The sequence below is a fragment of the Gymnogyps californianus genome, chromosome 1, assembly GCF_018139145.2.
Source record: "Gymnogyps californianus isolate 813 chromosome 1, ASM1813914v2, whole genome shotgun sequence".
Classification (NCBI taxonomy): domain Eukaryota; kingdom Metazoa; phylum Chordata; class Aves; order Accipitriformes; family Cathartidae; genus Gymnogyps; species Gymnogyps californianus.
The window spans coordinates 154,086,609-154,109,365 of NC_059471.1; the positions used below are offsets into that span (position 1 = coordinate 154,086,609).

Here is a 22,757-nt window from a genome sequence, read left to right on the forward strand (position 1 = left end):
TCCTCTTCATTGCCCCTCACTGGACTCTCTCCAGTAGCTCCATATGTCTCTTGTACTGGGGAGCCCAGAACTAGACCCAGTACTCCAGGTGTAGCCTCACCAGTGCCTAGTAGAGGGTAAGGATCACCTTGCTTGATCTGCTGTCAACACTCCCAATGCAGCCCAGGAAACTATTAGCCTTCTTTGCCACAAGTGCACGTTGCTGGCTCATCGTCAACTGGGTGTCCACCAGGACCCCCAGGTCCTTTTCCGCAAAGCTGAAATTTGCTTTTAAAATTATTCAGTCAGTTTTCTCAAATAACTCTTGGTTTGTTGAACATTTATGCACCATCTATTGCATGTGCTCAGTCTTTAGAACAGAGAAGTGTTGGTAAGTTTTCTTTTAGCATATACCATTGACTTTCTTCTATGATAGAATAAGAATCATTCTTGGAATCAAAGTTTCTGAATATCTGGATTTATAGCTCTGAAATTTGTTATTTTCCAACATGTATTTCAAATGCGTTTCTTTGATAGTCCTAACCTGTTTGAAAAGATGTCCGTCGTAAGAGTGGCAAAGCAAGACAAAAGGGATGCCAACACAAAGCAAAACATGTCTTTTTTGACTGAATAATAAAAAAGCATTTCTGAAGACAAACTACACTGCTTGAGTTGACATACTATATTAACCTGGGGTTTTTGGGGGGGTTGGTTGGGGTGCTTTGGGGATGGGTTTTTTTGGTTGGGTTTTTTTGTTTGTTTGTTGTTTTTTTAATTGTGGACACAGAGGTTTTCATAATATGGCATGTTTCCATAAACGGGATGAAGTAGAAGATACCCACATACAATGGCACAATGGTACAAGTGTTTTTAAGTGCCAATTCACCACATTTTAAAAAAGACATTAGACTCTTGAATAATTTAGCTACTATCTAGCAAGTTAGTACAGTGGAGTTGCTGACAATCAAGATACTGCCAAGGTGGGGGGGGTCTCCATCTTCAATGCAGCTGCAGCCAATGGCACACCACTCCTCTGGGGGACTAGTTTCCTGGTTTGATCAGCTCTATCTGGAGATATGGCTTATGGCTGAGTTTGTTCACAGTATGCTTTTGATTAAAACCAAAGGACGGAAAGCTCTCATCTCAACCGTTTCCAGGGATGGTGCCTGGCGCTTAACTTCAGACCAGCCTGTTGCTATGGATTTGTCTGGTGAGCTGGACTCTTGGCTGGTCACCATCACTAGACATGCTCTGACCACCTTACTCGGGTACTGTGGAACTGTGCCTTTGCTGGGGAGGCCACTGCCCTGTGCCTGCCATGCTGTCACCTGAGCTCCCGCTTCCCATTTGTCACTGGATTTTACTGCCCTCTCTCCTGGTTGAATGACACACAGGGTAACAGCAAAAAACTATGGAACTTTAAAAGTAGAAAAAAGCCAGATACTCACACAGTGAAGGAATCGGGGGGAGCTGAGACTCTCCTCAGGTCAGCAGACTGCACTTTATGGATACTATAGGCAGCAGGAAATGAGTGGCCAGGAGAAAGGCAGCACACAGTGTGGACAGACAAGGAAAAAGGCAGGGAAGAGAGAAAGAGTGGAAGAGAAGAAAGAAGGAGAAAGACATACAACATTTAAACAGAAACAAAAGGAATGTGTCACAAAAGTTGAATGAAGAGACATGCAGAGCTCCAAGTTCACACTAGGAAGCCAAGAGCAACAGAAGACATGCAAATGGAGAAAATCACTGCTGCATGGCACACAGGAGCTTTCTAAAGACATGAGTGAGGAGGACCAATGACAAGCTAGGCACATGGCTATACAAGGAAGACGAGGAGCCCCAGGATTTGTTCTACAGGCACTGAAAAATTTCAAGGCAACAGACTTTGGAAGCAGGTCCAGAAATGCAAACAAACATCAAAGCCAAGATCTGAATGGATGGAATAGTCTCCAAAGGGTGGCCAACTTTAGTTAACTTTTAAGAAAAAAAAAAAAAATACCCTTACTGGAGATTTTGTATCCATAATGACAAATTGCTGTCTCCATTCTTCTTTCATGTACCTTAGGGAAACATGCATTTTACATATAGTGACTCCCAAGACTGTCTCTTTTTTAGTGTCTATACTCAAATGGTCCCTTTGTTTCTCTCAAGTGTATGGAATATGTTTTATCTATAAGCTCTTCCCTTTTCTTTCTCTTCCATTATGCAGGACATTCTTCCTCAACCCAAACTAAAAGCCAGTGAAAGCAAAATAGCATCTTTTGAGGTTCAGAAAGCGATCACTAACTGAAACTTACTGAGCAGCACACTAAACTGTAGTTTCTATTCAGAAAATGACTCCTGGAAAAATTGAACCACAGCTTCTCCTCTTATTCCACATACATTTTTCTTATAGCTCACAAGAACCACATTCTTGGCTTGATCACAGAAAAACAAGGTATATGCTGTCTCTTTCGCATGTTGCCATGATCAATAGTGGAGAATAGCAATGAGAACTTAGCCAGCAAGTCTTTTAAGGGAAGGAGAATAAGAATATAATTCACTCTTTTGCAGAAAAACTGAGTCTGCTGATCTGGCCGTAGCAAAAATTTGCTTTTGCTCGTACAAACAGAAAAGACGTATGAGAAGAAAAGAAACTTTTTTTTCCCCCACAACCCCACTATCTGCCTTGTTTCAATCCATAACCAAGTGTGAACAGCATCACCTTATCCTGTATATTCCTTGCACCTAAAAAGTTGCTTCTGGCTTGAAGCACTTTATTCGATTGTTACTTATCTCCATCGTAGAGCAATGCATTGTAGGATGAGGAAGAAATTATGCCTGCCTTTTATGTTTGGACAGCCTCCATTAGAAACAAATTAGAAGCACTGTAACTGTATTCACCAAATAACAACTTTCCTCCACTATGCTTCAACTCAAAATTTTAAAGTTATCATAAGAGTACAAACCATAAACAGGTCATCTTCACCTACTCAAGAGTACTCACATAATCTGTATGTCACATCAAAATGGCTTAACTTTCCAAAAGGAAGTATTTAAAAAATGAATGCTTTATGAACAGTAAGAAGAGAGATCACTAGTTGCAGCATCTAGTCCATAAATAATTCGGGACAATTAATATACTGAGAAATTTGTTTGTAGGCAATTCAGCAGTGAACGACGAAATAACTGAATAAGATATTAATTGCCAGTAATTCACCCAGCTATGACAAAATGCAGCACATTATATTTACTTGTTCCCTAATAGCTTAGACAAAGCTTTTCATGCTGCTGCTGTCAACAGGGAAGGGAGGCTCCTTCAGTTCAAGTAGCCTCACAGAAACACTGGATTTTTGTTCCTTAATTTGATTCCATGGCCAACCTTTTTTTTTTTTTTTTTTTTTAAAAAAAGACTAGAAAAGACTAGGAACTTTTACACTGTCAAAAGTGCTGCTGAATTTCCCCCACACCTTGAAAAAGGCAAATTATTCAGTAATGGATAAAACAAGGACTCCCAACATACAGGAGTTTCTACCTTGAAGGTCTGTGTAGAACCACATGAGGCAGTTTATGTGCAATTAGAAGGTGCTGGAAGCAAAATAGAGGGAAAATGGAGGGAAAAAACAGGTCAAAAAAGGTCAGATCCCTTTTTCTCATATACAAGTGTCCTCTCAGAGCATCTACAGGTTTTGAAGAACAGTTGCAACCAGCAAGATGGGCAACTCTTACAGTCAGAAGAGAACCATGTTTCTAAAGCCCTCCCGCTCCCAAGTGAGAGAAGCATGAAATCTCTGTTCTTCTCACTCAGCTACATTACATATTGGCTCTTCAATTTTAAAATACTATTGTTCCCTGGAAACTCCAGTGCATCCACGAGACGAACAACACACTCACTATCCTTTCTAAACCCCCTCTCTTTAAAACCTCCAGAACAAAGAACAGGGTAAGAAGACAGAAACACAGTGTAAGACTTCTTCAAATTAAGTCTTTTTCTACTTACAACACTGGACTAGCTAAAACTCCAATTCCTACTGCTCTCCTTATCTAGCAATAATATCAAAGCTGACAATAATAGCAACACTGCATTACTGTGATGTGAGATAATTTTTTAATCACTTTCCTAGCAAGCAGCTCAAGAACAGATGTCTAACAATTAGGGATAGCTCCAGACCCACTTACTTATTTCACACATCTAATGTTCAGACGACAGTCATAAGAGAACAATCTATCGTGTTCAATCAAATATAAGGCTTTCTGGGATATTTCAATGGAATAGGGAGATATATTCCAGATATCAAGTTAAGAAATGCAGATAAACATATTTAATTGAAAATTTTCTCTCTTGTGAAATACTGCAAATCATCATTGTATTGAATGAACTTCTTACAATACTAAAATGCTTCCTAGAGTTTAACCTTTAACATGCCATTTACTTTTTATCACGCCAGGAGATTCAACTCCTCTCTCTCATTCCCCTTCAACACTTGAGAGCAAAGTACATACACACACAGATTACATAGATATAGATATAAAATATACACATACTATTTCTGATACATGAAGCTGAGACTAGAGTTCCTGACAGATCATTTGTATTTTCCCAAAACACAGGTCTGCAGACAAATACCTCAGCCAAATCAAAGGACTCTGACAGCAACGTAGTCTACCATAGTACATTTAAATCAAGCTAAACCACAAAGAATATCCTCTTGACAACTGGCATATACTATGAATTTGTATTTCCCTACCACAGTTTAAATTCAGATCTCAAAATCCAAACCTAATGCTAATTATCAGATCAAAATACCAGGAATTTTCTTTTTACATTTGCATTAGCCGCCCGCAGTGTAGAAAAAGATGCCCCAGGCTTGCTCCCTGCTCCACTCTAGCTTTCGCAAACGATTGAGGAGTTGTGGTTGGATGAAATCGGGTATCGCTGCCCACAGGCAAGAGCCTGCTATTCTTCACTGCTCAAGAGAGATGAGTATACCTTATGTATTTTCCAGGCAAATAGGAATTGCACATTACAGATACAGGCTTCTACTGAAACTTAAAGCATTAGTCTCAGTAAGAGAAGACAGAGTGCTAAATTGAACAGGAAGACGTTGAAAGTAACCAGGGAGGCTTTGATTACATGAACAGATCGGCAACCAGCAGATGACAAGAAGCTCTAAAGGGCTGGAGTCAAAGTTTGAAGCGAAGCAATATCTTCCACTAGATGATACAGTGGAAAGACACAGACAACCTTTAAGATACCTGAAAAGGTGTGCTTGAGACCTTGTCTGTTTTTTCCAGTTATATGAGTTAGTCTAATGAAAGATACTACATCTCTTCATAAACCTTGCCTCACCATTACAGCTGCAACAGCAAAATCCCCCACCCACCTCCCCAGAAAAAAAAAAAACCAAAACTTTAGTGCATGGATGTTTGAATGAAATGTGGATCCTTGATAATTTTAGGCCTTTAGCTTGGTATCTCTGTATAAGCGACAGACTGTTTTGCTTCACTTTAAGAATACTTGATGAAAAACAGCAAAGGCACTTACTATGTCACTCATTTTAGCAGCTATGAAGGCCTTCTATATGAGAAGTACAATAATCAGCTCTACAAAATAATCTAAATTATTTTCTTGGACGGGCATTTTTACAGGTCAAAATTTGAATTTTTCTTGGTGTTAAAATATCTCTGCAGTGCTTACAAATGAGGTTTAATTATGAAAAGGAACGTTAGTCCATCTTTTCTTCTTCGCATGTTCCTGGTTTCCAGTTATCTTAGCTTTTCTCTATTCATCTTTAGACTACTCATTTCTCATTTGGGTTTTTATACTGGAGCAGGATTCCCTACAAAGTGCAAACAGCCCTTTCTGGACCTCCAGATCCTCCTCCATAAACAGTCCCAGGCAGCATGCTCCCACAACAGAGACTACAAGATGTCCTGAGTAATTCTTGATTATGGCAATTTGTTACAGGATCTCCAATGGAGCTTAAAAAGCAGATCAATAAAGTTGAGAAAATGAATCAAAAGAACTTCAAAGGCAAGTGGCATACATAGGCAGAACTGTCAAAAGCCAAGAAGCACTCTGCTGAGCCTGCACAAACCTCTCTAAATAACTGAAAGATACAACACCTTTCTAAAAGCAAGACAGAGGGTAACCCAGAAGATAAAAGGATAAAAGAAAATCAGATAAGTATTTACAATATGGTGGAAAGGGAGTTCAGAAGGTGTGAATTTTTTTTTATTTTGTTTTGTTTTTGTAAATGAGCTGCAAGTTCAGTACATGCAAAATCCGTGACTGAATATGCTGCCCCAAACGGGCCTCCTGCCATTAGGACATGCACATATCCAACTCACTCATTCAGCAAAGGCATGGATGTTCTCCTCTTGCTCTTCTGCACCATGTTGGCTTGGTTCCTCAAGGAGATTCGAATGAGTGAGGGAGCCAATCGACATGGTTCACCATCCACTTGCATGGGAATAGACTTGTATGTTAAAAGTGTCACCTCACGGCACTGATGTAATCTCTCTCCATGACCACCCACCTGGAGAGCAGCCTGGGGGGGGGGAAAAACAAAAGCAAAAAAACCCCCAAAATAAACAGGAAAGACAAAGAAAAGACTCCTCAGAACAGACAGTTAAGGCAGTTAAATCCGAAAGGCAGTTTTGCTGACAGCTTCCATTACACAGCATTCCATGTGTAAGCATTCTAACGAGTCACAATGAATGTATTTTCACTCTGAAATTGCAAAGTAGGACTTAAAATTTCACAACGAAAAGTGGTGGGCAACAAGCAGATCTCTAACTATATGCATTGCACGTCTCATCACCTTGGTGTATGTCAAGCATATTATGCACACATACAAATATGTATACACACACATGTGCACGCACAAATGAATACCTGTGTTTATTCTTAAAGTTTTCAATTTGTTTTCATTGGTTTGTTTTTACACTAACAGTAACGTTACTAATTATTTGCTTTTTAAAACAACCACCCTAATTGGGTACATCTGTGAGACAGAAAAATGATTTCCCCTTCCTGAACAGAATACAGACCTCAAAGTGAATTAGATAAATCTAAAATCCTTATTATGAAAGTTTACACAGCAACTCAACCTCGAGACTAGACAGGCTGAAAAGAGCAAGCAGAAGGACCTTGTTAAAAACAATTAAATATCATGTTCAAGAATTCATTTCAAAGAAATGAAACAAGGAGGGCAATGAGCAGATTCAAGTTCTAAGCAGACATGTTTGGGCAGAAATGTATTTTTTTAATTTGTAGTGTGACTATTAACTCTCATCTATCAGATGCAGAAAAAAAATCCTATATTAATGCACTACTAACAGAAAGCAGCCTAAACACAAGTCAAGACCTTAATCCTGCTCTGTGTGCTTAATATTATGGATCAACTGATAATATAGTCAATAATATTCATAACAACACTTCTTGTAAAATACTTCTCTTCCTTGGTCTCACAGACCTTCTTGGGTATGACCAAACACATCTAGGAGACGTATAGAGCAAGTTAGGATTATATCAACACAGTCTAGGGTCACAACAGTTCCTCAGCATCACAACCAATGTAGACTTGTAGACCCTCAGTTCTGAATTAGGCTTCCTTTAAAGAGAAACAGCAGCTCAAAGGGCCCTACTACTTAAATTCAGTCCCAACTGAAATTGTTGGTAGCTTTGAGATCACTCTTGCTACTGCAAGTGGCTAGAGACACATTAGTGGCAAACCCAAAAAAGATTCCAGCTGAAAATTGCCAGTTGGTACATACTAAATAGACTTTTGACAGCATTTTCAGAAACATACCCTAAAATCTTCATAGGTGAAGTAACAAATGTTCATTCCACAAGATCTGCTAGGCTAACAAACAGAATTCTGCTTACTTGTAGGTTATTTCCCTAATCCATTAGATCCATCAAAAAAAAAAAAAAAAAAAAGAGACCAAAAAAGAATCCTTAACCCAGACTTCTAAAGAAATGATTGCTGATCAAGGCGACCTTTTACTTTTGCTTACTTTGAAGATTAGATTTGTCTGAATTTCTCTTTGAGAAAGCAAACACCATTATCATGGGTATTCACTGAATGTGATACGCACTGAGGACAGGTCACACAACAAATAAATGTGTGAGTTTAGTGAAAATAGGCTTATCCATGTTAGCTTTAACCTAGTCCACACAAGACGTAGCAGCAACAAAGGCCTAAGAGTATGGACTTAAGCATGACCTAAACAAACCTGCCAGGAAGCCCTGATATGTGCTTTCTGTTGGCGACACTAAGTTCAAGCTGCAGTGCCTTAGGCAGATTAACACTAGCACGGGGATAACCACCACCTCTGACTGCATTTAATCATCCTCTGATGAGACTGTCACTGTGTTTAACCACTGTGATAGTAGGACACCAGGGTATTTACAGTGCGATTGCTTTCATAGTAACTCATAGAACTTTTATAGTTCACTTTAAGGACAGCATTGACAGAAAGTGCACTGCCAAATTTAAACTGTTGGTTGAATTTTCTTTCCCTAGTAGAACAAAAAGACAGATGACATTTGTGCCAGAAATATTACTAAATTTTCCACAGCTATTACTAAATTTTCACAACATTTTTAGTGGGCATATGAAAACTGTATGGGCATATAATTTTATATAATATTTCATATTTGTTTCCAGTAGCCAGTTTTACAAAAAAAATCTCAACTTTTATGCCGTAGATTGAAATATACAAAAGCTAAAAAGAAACAGCAATAATTATTTGACCATAGAACATTCCCACAGTAAAAATGTGCATGTATGCTGTTTTTACTGTAATAATCTTGCTGTTTAACTTCAGAGCACTGCACATGCAAATTAGCCATATTTTGCAAAGAGTACATTTTTATTATTAAATAACACTTCTTTTATTAGAAAACTACAATTTGTCCCCCTCATTTAAAACCTAATAACAAAGCATGTTTTGGCCTTAACTGACTGAATACGTGGAATCATGGTGGTTCTTCAGTAACGAGGACAACTTTGCACTCTGTACCACCACCCACAGAATTCACCAAGTCTGGCAGCACCTGCAGGAAGGGTAGCACCTGCAATATACTCACCAGCGAGGCCATGGTGAACCCAATGACTTCAATGTAGCCATCGTCATGGCGCTGAGGCTCAAAGTCTCTGTGATCTCCAGGGTTTCCCCAAGGCATTGTGCCAGCACAATACCTATAGAAAGAGGTTTGGAAAGCAAGCTTTGAGAAAACAGTTTGCCCTGATGGGTCCTGACTAGTAGCCTGTTCTGCTGTCCTCCAGAAGTACCCAGATATCCATTCCAGGATTCAATTCAGGGACAATTAAAAGTTATGCTGGCAAGGACTGGACAAAAGGGAAAATCTGTCTCTTGTTTCCAAGCTCGTACACCATCCATAAATGTATCCATAATAATCTTTAGCAGGTGTCTCTGTGAGAGGAAAATGGGGAAACACCAGGAAATAGATAACAGAGCAGCAGCACTTTGTTCTCCCCACTTGCTCTGCTTTCTGCAGATGAGCTGTTGAGCCAGAAAGCTGCTTAGCCCCTCTGCTAGGCAGGCATGAGGCTGCAGCAGCATCTCCAGCCTTGGAGCTCCATTTCCTCTCCCCCTGCTGGCTCAGAAGCTCTAACAGCATAAGGAATGCAAAACGTTTCTTAGCTTGAGGAGGCAGGGAGAAATAAGAAGCAGGAACAGATGCAGCTGTGGCATCTATCTTTCCTACCATTAAAGAATGGATGTAAAAGTGATCTAAGAGTGATAGAAGGGGGAACTTTGGAGAGGTGACACCAAGTAGAAGCTTGCAGTGAGGGCAGTGCAGGACTCAAAAGATCAAGTGCTTGGGACTGCATGCAGAGCAAAGTGGTAGGTTGTCTATAGCAGTGGTCTCCAGAGTGGGTTGCATGTACCACAGGGCGTGTGCAAGAAAAATCCACAACTGACAAGACAATTAGGGTGTGTGAAGAAAATATTGTTTGTATTTTTAATAAATAAGAAAAAACCCCATTAAAATAGTGTTTGTTTCATCTTTATCACATCCTTTCTTAATTTCTATTTTTGTGTATGTTTTATAATGTATGTAATATATTAATATAGTAGTACATGTATATAATTTACAAATAAATATACATATATTGGGATTGTGCTCAAAACTTTTTTTACTGATAGAGATGCACAATCAAAAAAAGTTTGGAGACTACTGCTCTAGAGAGCAGGAGATAGACAACTTTTAAGAATACAGCTATATTTCTATTTGGGACACCTTCTAACATATTAAAAACAGCACTTCTTTCAATGGTTTGGTGTTCCTTTATCAGAAAAATACTGATCCTCCCCCCCCGGCCCCCTTTTTTTCACACTCTGCTTCTAATTAAGCAAAAGACAGGGCATCTGTGTCTTTACTATCTTGTTTGCAGGTTAGGTGCACAACTTTTGAAAGCGTGTTTGTTAATCATTTCTACTATCTCTGTATCAGGATATTCAACTTTTTAAATGATGGTTTAGCTGCACCCTGAACTCGGATCCCATTCCATATTGCTGATTAACAGTATTATAAGCACCTAGCTCTCAAGAAGGCAGCACAGTGGCAATACTCTTCCTGCACATCCACCCAGTCTAAGACAACTTGTAGGTATCTTTTTTTTTTTCTTTTATAACTCCAAGCATCTATCTTGAGCTTACCTGGGTATGTTTAAAAACACTATACACTGGAACTTCAGCTCCTGGATCTTTGGAGTCAGGTCTGTACCATCACACTACAAAGCCAAAGTGACAGAGCACAGAGAAATTGCTGAATGGAGCCACAGACAAGAGAAGTGTTGCTGCTTTGTAACAACTTTCCCAAGACTTTCCTTGGAATGTGTTGCAAATGTCATGCTCAAAACTGAAAAGTAACAGAGCCATTAAACTCTCACCTCGCTCTCTCTCCATTCCCCCCTCTTCCCACAATACTATGACACAATTTCTTATACTTACCACAACTTTAACATGCTTGGATAAATCTCTTGAGCTTCTTTGCAGAAAGTCTGTAAAGGCTGCCTGCAACAGAAATAAGTGCAGGAATTGTCATCAGAGCTTCCTCTCTTCTTTTTCCTCATTTCTTATCCCACTGCAGAGCTAATTAACAAAATGCCATCCTTTTGTCAAACCTATTCTTTCTTGCTCTCAGGAGATATGATTTGATTTTATTTTAAAATTATGATACTTCTCCTTTTGAGAGGTTAACCAAAGAAGGTTCTTGGGCACCCAAGGATTAAAATGCAAATTCTTGCTCGCATATTTTTTTCCATGTTTAAGGCACATGGGTACCATGGGAGTTATCATCCAGAAAGACATTATATGTCATGCATTATCAAATTAGCATTTCTCTCAATAACTACATTTTAGAATAAAGTGTTTTCCATGTACCTCCTGAATGCGGAAGTGGGTAGTTTTATTTGCATATTCACACATAAAAATTAATCACTCCAAATAGCTGATCTCTGCCCTCCACTCTCCATGACCCTACATCCAAGACTACTCCTCAAAGCTACAAAGATACAGGCCAATACTTGGGGAATTTCTATAGGAAAGTCAATATCAATTTGCTTCCCAAACCCTGAAAGAAGCAGACCAGTTTGTTGAGAAGCTTACAAGCCAGAAGTAGGGGGACCAAGACATGACCAGTACTATGTCCAGAGGACTAGCATTTCTCTCACCTGCTAAGCTCTGTAAAACAACAGTGCTTCAGGCACTTTTCAACAGACACATGTGTGTGCATTGCCAGAAACAGTACGTGTGCACTTTAAATTGCAACAAGCAAAGTGAAATGGCATGAGCTCCTGATGTAAGAAAGTGAGGGGGAAGGTACTGAAGAAAACATGCAAACAACTAAGTTAGCATCATTCTGTAAGACGAATCACAACTCACCCCTGCATAAAACATTTTATTTCTAAATCGGCTGTTGAATTTCTCTGGATTTGCTTCTGTGAAAGGATAAAAAGGAAAAATATGAACATCGTAATAAAAGTAGACTCCATTGTACCTTCACATTCCATGCTAGCACTATAGTGCTTTTAGCACACATCACTCAGTGAAAATATTAACGTAAATATATTTTTCCTGTGTGAGAATCCCCCATCTGTGCCATTATCTGCTATTAGATTTCAAACATTGATATTGAATTCTTCCCCTTTCCTGTAGAGTGAAAACAGATGGTTAAACATGAGCAAAGAGGTAACAAGAATACAATCAGTTAATTTAGCACCTCTCAGACTATTCATCTTATGATCCCTCAGTACCATTTGTGAGACCTCTGTTTCTACCAATGCAGAACAGACCTCTAAGAATTATTAGAAATCCATGAAACACTAACCCATGCTCTGAAGCAGGAGTAAAGCATTAGTAAAATACAAGATGAAACAGACACTTAAACTCTGATGTGTTACAAAGAGGTACTAAGGAATAGACATCTCTACCCAAATATTCCTGCAGCAAAAAAATAAGTGGTTACTCTAAAACCTATTTAGAGAGCTGTTTCATTTTGATTAGACTCCAAGTGATGGAGAATTTTAATAGTCCAGCAGTAATGCACATCTAATGGTTAATTATTCTCACTATTAAAATAAATATGGGGTTTTTTCCTATCTTGAACTTTTCAGACTTCAGCTGCCAACTGCTAAATCTTATTATACTTCTGTCAGATTAAAGAGCCCTCAACTATCAGATATCTTCTCCTTGAGTAAATACTTATAGGCAGTGATTAAATCGCCTCTTAATCTTCTTTCCGATAAGTTAAATGGAGCTCCTTTAATCTCCCAGTATAAGGCATGTTTTCCAGAATACAGGTCATTCTTGTGCCTCCTTGGGAACTGCTTTCCTAGTCTGTGGCATCCAGAGATTTCAGAAGCAGCCCTTCTGACACTGTATTCAGTGGTAGTACAAACCACCTATCCTTGCTCAGTGCTTCTCTAGTGAAAACATCCGACTATCAAGATAGTCATTCCAGCTAAAGCATCACACTGGCGTGAACATTTCCAAATTACTTCTTCTCAAATGACTACTTGAAACAGTGCTTCTAGTTCTCTTTGAAGTCACTACATCTCACAGTATAAGGCTCCATTTTGTAAGAACGAGCTATTTCTTTGCATTTCTTGTTTGATTGTTTGCCCAGCGACTCTATCATCCATTTGTTGTGTCACGTGTGAGCCTGGAACGCAGTCAGGGCCACCTCTTCTTCAAACAATTAATTTAACTGCATAAGTCAATCTCATCTCACTTACTGTAAAGAGCTGACAGCTCTTTACAGAAAGTCTCAGCACCCCATGCGAAGAAGCAGGAGGCTCCTGAAGGCTCAGTGCCTGTGCTGCATGTTCTCTGATGCGGCTATCCCTGATGGCTCTGGGCAGCAGCCACCAGAGCACTGGCTCTTACGACAAATACTGACCAGAACCAAAGCCCCAGTTTAGAACAGAAAAGGAGCCTTTATGAGGTCAGGGACTCAGCAGTCCTTCAACATACTGAATTGCTCCTACTTCTCACATAGCAGATGAGCATGGGTAGGGAGGAAGGACTCTTTCTGCGATGTGGAATAGAGCCTGAAGTTGATTAGAGTGCAACTGTGATTGTAGAAGTAAATCACTGACTGCATATCCAAGGTTCACTCCATCCTCACCATTCCCCAGCCATCAAGGGACTAGGAAACGGAACATGTTAGACTGTGTGTGTGTGTAGTAGGGGGGTGTCCTGCAAACGAACAGTCCTGTAGAGCTGAGGGATCAAACAGCATGTCAACAGGGATAAAGTAAATTCAATCTCCCCTGCTCCACCAAAGCATAATGATAACAAGGGAGGAAACTGGGAAGAGTTGCTACCCAGAACACTTCCTGAAGAAGCAGAGCTAAATACGTTAGGCTTGGAGCCAACCCTCAAGGCTCAATCTGATTAGTCACAAGAAAAGTATAGAGGTTGCCATGGAAAAGGCAACATTCATATACAGGTTCCTCTGAGACATCGCAATCACTGCTTATTCTAAATATAACAATTGACCAATCTCTATTGCATAAAGTGCCCTGATAGGCTGAGAGTTCGAATCAATGTAATTTATTTTGGTTTGGCCGGGGTGGGGGCGGGTAATGGTGTGTGTTTGTTTTAATACTATGTGTGATTACAATAGCTCCACATAAGCAACTGCATACAACCACTTATCTTAATGGACCAAGTGCTACAGCCATGAAAGTGCTTTAAGTTTTGCTAAAGTTTTGCTAAGAGTTTCTCTGGATTGTCATCAATTGTAAATGAGATCAGAATCTGTTTTGCACTGCTTAATTCATAGAATCAGAGAATAGTTTGGGTTGGAAGGGACCTTTAAAGGTCATCTAGTCCAACCCTCCTGCAATGAGCAGAGACGTCTTCAACTAGATGAGGTTGCTCAGGACCCCGTCCAGCCTGACCTTGAATGTTTCCAGGCATGGGGCATCTACCACCCCTCTGGGCAACCTGTTCCAGTGTTTCACCACCCTCATTGCAAAAAATTTCTTCCTTATATCTAGTCTAAATCTACCCTCTTTTAGTTTAAAACCATTACCCCTTGTTCTATCACAACAGGCCCTACTAAAAAGTCTGTACCCATCTTTCTTATAAGCCTGTTTTAAGTGTTGAAAGGCCGCAATAATGTCTCCCCAGAGCCTTCTCTTCCCTAGGCTGAACCACCCCAATTCTACATGAAAAACAATGAAACCCATGCACCAGCAACACCTCCAAGGCTATAACCTTTTCTTTCCTAAAATACATAGGACTCACTTTATATATTTTAGCATTTGAGAGGGTAAGGAAGACACCAGCAGTAATGACTTGTAAAAGCAGACACTTGTGCTATGAAAAGCTCTCCTGGCCACACATACCCGCTCACAGACACACAGCTTGCTCTGCCAAGTATTTTTTCACTCATGTGAATTTTTAAAACACTGACATCTCTGGAATAACATCCATTCTTTATAGGGCTCCATAACTTCATTACTAAGTAATGCCTCCATTAAGTGAGAAAGTAGCCACGCATTTCATCTATACAGTATATTCACAGGCTCATTAGCAATGCATAGTGATATGCATTCATAAAAAAATGCATACAGCTGTCATGATTTCATTCCTGTGCCCTTTTGTGGCCCCTTATTATTATTCCTAAAGCTTGAAGCAGTCTTAAACATTATAAAATATGCATTAGCTCATTCCATCATGTATCCTGCTCTTTATTTAGCATGGCATTAGAGTGCTATCTTTTCATCTTGAAATGACACTTTGATAGTATGAACGTGAAGATAAGGGAGGCTGTGATTCAGAAAAAATACCTGCATATGAAGCTGAAATGACCAAAAGCTGAACACAGACAATTGAACAAGGTTTGTTTATACAAGCACGCTTGCCTAAACGATATAAATAGAGTAGTTCACATCGGTCCAAAGCCCACCTGTTAAGCCACATTTGGATCTGTATGGGTGGTATAACTGCCATCGGCAAAGGGACAAACAAGATGCTACAACAGCTCAAATTCCTGACAGTTTTGTGGTTATTAAAACCTTTCACTTGCATAGAGACACTCTGGGTCTGTACCAAGTCCCATGATATTATGCTATACTCATCCATAGGTAACAGCTGTTCAGTTTGAGAACTCAATTATCCTCCTGCTACCCTGCTACTTCCACAGTCTTGCAGCTGTTCTCCTCCCTCCACCTCCACACTTGCACCTGACTTACATTTCTTTTTCTTTTTGCTCTTATTCTGACACTTCTGCATCAGCATAAGCTTCCTTTATATCTGTACTCGGTATCTCCTTTAGAAGATCAAAAACTTTGAAAAGCTCCCCTTTTAGCCCTTTTCCTCCAGTGAATGCCATTTGTCCTTGTACTTTTTTCATTTTTAAATAATGAAGTCCCTTGGAAACTCACGATACAATCACCTCCTTCCTACTTGTATGTATCTTGGGTTTTTATGTTCCAGCTTTCCTTCTGAATTATAAGAACAGGATGTTAAATGCAACTCCATTTGTAATTCATAAAATAACTGTCTATTCCCAAGGCTAAGGAAATAAAAATTTCCTATTACCTCTAGATTCATGGAACTCCAGTGTAACATGTGCATCAAATCCAAGGCTGAAGTAATTATTGAAGACACTGAGAGGAAGCTGTAATCGGATAATAAAAAGACATGTAAAAATAACACGAATGAAACATTCCATGACACACCAGGAAATAACTACTTTAAACCTGGCATCTCATGAAAACCTACAAAGAAGAAAGTGGAACACATCAGGGAAATGTATGCAGAAGGTTGCTCTGAAGGTTAGTAATGGGTTGTGGAAGATGATCAGATACAAAAGCCCAAAGAACACAAACACATCTACAGTGCTTTATGATTATATATGTATCTTTGTAAACACAAAGGGTTCCTTATGTTGTCATTGAGATTTCCCATAATGCTGCTCCACTCAACATGTCAATACAAAGGTTTTCCTAATTGCTGGCACTTCAGGCTCAGCATGGCAAACTCAAGCTGTGTTCTTCCTGCTTCATATACAACCAGGAGCAATGCAAGTCCCAGACAAGAAGCCCTATTTCTATTGAGGATGCATGAGGCAGGGAAGCACATATCTGGCCTCTTCTTCACTATTACACACGCCCAGCAGGGCTATAGAGAGAGAACAGTAGCATCCAATAGATAAGCTGGAAATTATAACTAAGAGGAAAATGGTTTACAGAATAATTTTTCTTATGATTGTAATACTTTCAACATCTCCAGTCCAAATGACATATTACTATAAATGTGATTCTCTCACAGAAAAAATTTCCCATTCTTCAGCTATCAAGATACACTAATGGAGATTCTATGGAGACCCACACACAAAGAAGTTAAATACGAAAAATACATTACACCTTGCTGTAAAGTAGGAAACAGTTGGTATCCATTAGCAAAATCCTAAGGAATAAAATTCTACATCCTGTTTTTAGTTTTGTCTAATTTAGGAATGGATGATAGTCACAGGGTTGCTTCTCCTGCCACCCCAAGTTAACTAGAGAAAAAAAAAACCATGATCTTTCAGATAAAATGCTTGGGATTTTTTCCAGGACTTAGTTCTTGAGATAAATGCTCAATGCCTGGGAGTTACAAACAACAAATAAATGGCTGGTATGCCTTACATTTCACACACCTCTGGAAGCACTGACACATGAAAAGAACAAAAGGAAGAGATGCAACTGAGAATTAAAAAGTTTTAGAGCTTCCCCACCCATGCAGCTTATGGTGTAACCCAAAGATGCTCTTAAGCATCCTATAATCTCCCTGGGAAAAAGAAGGCTCTAACCTTACGTGCCCCATCCTCCAGCTCATCCTGTGGCAAATCAGGATTGCGCTCAACCTGGAGATTCCAGCGGTCCAGCTGGACAATGGTCCCATCTTCTACATGGCACAGGATCTTGGACACTGGCTCATCTGTGTAACCCTGACAGCAGAGTGTCACCAGAGTATCAGCCGTGGATAGCGAAAGCAAAGCAAGTCACTCACCAATTACCTGCCAGACCTCCCTCCTTTCACACAGGCCTAAAACACCAGATCAAATGTTCCTAAGAACACCTCAAAATATTGCTAGATTTTTATTTATCAAGCATTTTAACAAGCTATTGCTGAGGTACACAGGTCTTGGGCAGGCAAAGTAAGGCCATAAGGAGAGGAACTCAAAGTGTATTTGCCTTGCCTGGAATAACTCCAGTGGTGTAGTCAAGGATAAATACAGAGAAACAAAGTTTAAACTATGCTTAAATTAGAAGCCTGCATATCCTCCTCATTAGTTGGCCTGAAATACCAGACAGATACATCTATGTACACTTTTATTACAACAACTACTTTGTTAGTAATTCAAGATCCCAGACTGGAAATTGAACCAAACCATTGTGCCTAACTGAAGGAGACCTTGGACACAGCCCTGCCTGCTATTTTAGCCAAAATGAAGTTCCTCCCTACACAACTAAATCAGAGCAGCAAGTTGAGAGCCCACACGTAAGGGTACCCCACTCAGTGCTTACCCCACCCCAGTTGAGGGTACGGGCAAGGTCATTCCCAGTGCCAAGCGGAAGGACAGCCACAGGAGGCGGGGGGCTGAGTTGCAGCTCATCGAGGATGGAGAGGATCCAGCCCACCTATAAAATGGGAAATGCAGAGAACTGTTAGTCAGGAAGATTAAAAGGGATGGAGAAAAGGAAAAAGACATATTTTGATCTTCTCTGTAAAGGGGATACGATCAAGTAAAACAAAAGGGAGAAGGAAAAATAAGGATATCTGAAATTTAACTCTACAACTGCCCCATCTGAGGTTTCACCTTTCAGAGAAGAGGTACAGCAGTTTTCATGAAGCTCCTGTGCAAGCAGAAGCAATAAGATGTAAACACTGGCTATCTTTAACAGTACACAGAGATACTGAGGAAAGGGAGCACATAAGTTGCTGTTCTTTAAGCAGGAAATGAAAACACATAGAATTACACCTGGTATTATAAGGCTGCCTAAATATAGCTCTGAAAAATACTGTATGTAAAACTCAGTGAAGAATAATACGGACAATTCAAGATCATTTTTTTAAATTGCTGTTATGCTAAAGGAAACTAAATCTTTGACAACTGTTAAGAAAGAAGATGTGAGACACACATTGGTATCTCAGAGCGTGTCCTGGAACAGAGGGTCCAAATGAAGTCAGGCATGGACTTGCCCACAGGTCTCCTATTCCCCAGACAAGAGACCTTAATGCTGAATTATTTCACTCAGTGCAAAGCATGATATATATAATATGTATATTCTGGTCACATGTGTACACACATATATATATAAAATACAAGACTAGAATAAAAGACAAACTCTAATGCTCAGGCTTGAAGCCTTTGGGTTGGAACGATGAATCTGGCTCTTTTGTATCATAAGCTATTAGTTATTTTAGACAGCTATTTCTCTCTCCTGTCCCTATTCTGAACTACATAAAACTTTCAAAGAGAAATCTAGCCAGAAGGAACAAATTACTGTAAAATATTTTGTCTTCATGAAATGGTAATTTCCAAGGGGGGAAAGAATTGTTGCTGAAGATGTTATCAAACTTTTTATGACTGAAATTCTTGCTACAAGAAAATAGGACTATTTCTTAAACTATTTCTCACCTTTAAAAAAAAATAAATTACAATCTGTGAAAGAACCTGTGCTGTATTTTTAAACAAAAAATTAAGAAAAAATAAACATAAGATAAAATTTGATTTTTTTTTTCCCCCTGATACCAGTGTTCAAAGATGCAGTCTCTACTGGAAATATGAGCTTTTAAATAAGACAGAAAACAGAAATCCTGACTGCAGCTGGATAGGATTTTTCCTCCCCCAACTAATATTAATATGATTTCAAATAGATTCTTAACCCAAACTGGGATGACACTGGAGCTTCACAAAAGGCACCCAGCATAACATGGCATCCTGGTTTCAGCTGGGATAGAGTTAATTTTCTTCTTAGTAGCTGGTATAGTGCTGTGTTTTGGATTTAGTGTGAGAATAACGTTGATAACACTCTGATGTTTTAGTTGTTGCTAAGTAGTGCTTATCCTAAGTTAAGGATTTTTCAGTTTCCCATGCTCTGCCAGCAAGCAGGTGTACAAGAAGCTGGGAGGGAGCATGGCCAGGACAGCTGACCTGAACTAGCCAAAGGGATGTTCCATACCATAGAATGCCATGCACAGTGTATAAACTGGGGGCAGTTGGCCAGGAGGGGCAGATCGCTGCTCAGGCATCAGTCAGCGGGTGGTGAGCAATTGCATTGTGCATCAGTTGTCTTTTCTTGGGTTTTATTTCTCTTTTTTTGTGTGTGTTATATTCTTTTTCATTACAATCACTATTATTATTATTATATTATTAGTATTATTTAGTAATATATTTTATTTTACTTTAGTTATTAAACCATTCTTCTCTCAACCCACGAGTTTTGCTTTTTTTCCTGATCCTCCTCCCCATCCCACTGGGAGGGGGGAGGGGTGAGCGGCTGCGTGGTGCTTAATTGCTGGCTGGGGTCAAACCATGGGTGTTGGGAACAACAGTTGGAATTGGAAGGACTGCAGAGGGGACAGCCTGATAAATATAGCAACCACCACGCTATTCAGTATTCTAGGGTATGTTTTTCTCCAAGTCTCTTGACAGATAAATTTAATTTTGTATAAAGAGCATTTATCAGACAGTTATTTATCATAACCAATTGTCCAATTATTAAAGCATTCATCTGGGATCTGATCCCATATTAGAGCTCATTGTCTAACAGCAGTCATCAGAATCACTTGCAAGTCTCATGAACTTGGATGTCACCAAATGTACTTAGGTCTATCGTAGGCACCATGGTAGGACTAAGTAGAGTCCTTAAGGGATTTTCAGAGACAAGTAATCCTCTACCTTTCAAAATATCTATCCTTCAGTATTGATAACAGGAGACAGAATAGAGTCCTGATAACTTCACTGGGGCCAGGACTTCTTAAAGAGTCCTTTGTCATTAGCCCTTTGTCATTGCCACTGACTTAATCCGTACATCTGTGCCTCAGCCTCCCACTGGTACAGGTAACGTTACAATACCTACCATTTTTGTAAATACTTTTACCTGATAAACAGAAACTTCAAATTACTAATTTATAAGTAAAACATTGTTATTTAACTTGAGGTCATTTCTAAGCCTTGTACATTAGTTTTACAATCAAGGATGACACAGACTATCATCTCCCTGTAAACAGAAAGCTCCTGACTGCTTTGAAATCAAAGCTTTCCACTTATGCCCTGGAAAGGAATAGCAAGCAGTGATGATGGAAAAGTTACAATAAGTTCTGATTCACCTCAATAATGCAAGGTAACATCTGGTCTCATTGAATATTCACTAAGTCCATTTGAACCAGATTTTTCATTTCTAGATGTAATGACTTTGGGAATAACTAGATATTAATTTGCTTCAAACTGAGCAGCAGCAAAGGTAATAGTGGAGTGCTGCTCATACTAATGAGGAGGTGCTGCCACCTGTCGCTTGCACTGCTTAGCAAAGGGAAAACAAAGGATGGTCAGACTCAATGTAGTTGCATTCATTTCTATTTTAATATTTTCGGGATGAAATTTTTTTTTCCCTATTAAAATACTGGCTTCCTCAGATGGAAGAAGGACTTTTAGAAACAGATTGAAACTTTTTTGCAGCCTATGCCTCCTGCTAAAGCAATGCCTTGCACATTTCTCAAGGGAAGTTCACAATTCAGTAACAGTAACGTCTTATTTTCCCAGGTACCAGCAAGACAGTAGTCTAATCATGTTTTTTTTCTTCACTCTGGCAGGGGAAGCACTGGTATTAATAACGCCTACAGGCGGGGGTTTAAAAGAACCCACAGAAGCTGAACAGAAAGTTCCCACAGAAATGCAAGCAGAGACGGATTAAGGGTGGGGGTTCAGCTCACTACAAAAAAAAAAAAAAAAAAAAAGTCCTCCCTGTGCCGTAAACATCTACATATATCTATCCTGGCCAGCCACTGCACCTTGCAAGCAGTAATGCATTTTCCTTACCATACTTACTGTTACAACTATTATCAAAGGCATGTTTGGGGAACTGAGCTTCACAGAGATTAAAGGTCAGTTTTTCAGCTGTATTTAAGCACTCAGTGTCACAGACTGAGATTTACAATATTCCTAAGTACTGGAAAGAGTAATGCGGTTGTAATACCTCCGTTACCACTCGTGGCCTCCAGACCCTGAACTGCAGGGCCTGTCTCCAACTGAAGGTGCCTAAATCCTTTAAAGATCTGACCCTATTCACTTATTCAAGAACACACAGAAATTCAGTAGCAAAGAAAAATACTGAACCTCAATCTGCCAGATCCCAGGCTAGTAGTATGACCAATGCAATATCCTTCCTCACAGATGCTTTGTAAAGTGGGGAAACTCACTTTGTTCAGGCACAGAGGAGACCCTATTTAACTGTACTTGGACATCATGGAGACAATAGCAGGAAGGAGCAGAAATTAAGATTTAATGGCTCCCAGACACTGTCTTAACCTGCTAGACCCTCAGATCTGTGTAAACAGTGAGAGGACGCCAGCAAAGTTAGTCTTTATTGTTTTTTAAGCTGTACCAAATCTTTATGCATAAAGCAGATAGGACCTTGGACATTAGGATCTGGCCCCATCACTACGCAGGCCAGGCCACACAGAAAATTGGGGGGGGGGGGGAGTAGATTTCACAAGCGTAAGGTACATTATCTGGCTCTGCAGGGAAACCCACAACTGCGAGGGATTTAATCACATGCCCAATGACCACAGGGCTGCCAGGCGCCAGCCACCTACCGTCCCATCCCCGCCGCAGGCCAGGATCCGCAGGTTTGGCACTTTTCTGTACAGCTCCAGCCTGGCCAGGGGAGGGAAAGGGAAAAAAGGGAAAAAAAGTCAGAACAATAATGCAGGCACTTTTTATGCATTTTGCCGAGTGACAGTTTAACTGCCACTTATTGCATTTTCAAATATTCATTACTAAGGATGTGGGTGGAGGTGGAAAAAATGGAAAAAACCCAAACCAAAACAAAAAAAACCATACACAAACAAAAACCTCAGTGTTACCAAAAGCCTCAGCAGTGAGGAGGCATCAGCCCTGGCAGCTGCAGGCAGCATTGGCCCCAACCCAACCTAAGCCCTGTGGCTCAGTTCACTTCTTCACACACAAAACCACTAGGATGTGAAATGGGGCCTTCCTCCATGGTTAGGCAACACCTCCTGAGAAGTATTTGATC

At 39.8% G+C, this 22,757-nt stretch overlaps 1 protein-coding gene across 2 annotated transcripts in view; it reads right to left on the minus strand.

Annotated features, from left to right (window-relative positions):
* Positions 1-22,757, minus strand: part of DGKI (diacylglycerol kinase iota) — a 227,521-nt gene that overhangs the window by 89,853 nt on the left and 114,911 nt on the right. The window contains exons 12-21 of one of the 2 annotated variants that reach the window (XM_050915189.1): positions 22,318-22,378; positions 18,024-18,137; positions 17,306-17,443; positions 16,051-16,129; positions 11,881-11,936; positions 10,948-11,010; positions 10,654-10,727; positions 9,056-9,167; positions 6,310-6,509; positions 1,428-1,490 (exon numbers count right to left, since the gene is read on the minus strand). In XM_050915189.1, the coding sequence (XP_050771146.1) occupies positions 1,428-1,490; positions 6,310-6,509; positions 9,056-9,167; positions 10,654-10,727; positions 10,948-11,010; positions 11,881-11,936; positions 16,051-16,129; positions 17,306-17,443; positions 18,024-18,137; positions 22,318-22,378 (960 nt within the window). The remainder of the gene's footprint in view (positions 1-1,427; positions 1,491-6,309; positions 6,510-9,055; positions 9,168-10,653; positions 10,728-10,947; positions 11,011-11,880; positions 11,937-16,050; positions 16,130-17,305; positions 17,444-18,023; positions 18,138-22,317; positions 22,379-22,757) is intronic. The other variant, XM_050915190.1, reaches the window with a different exon arrangement.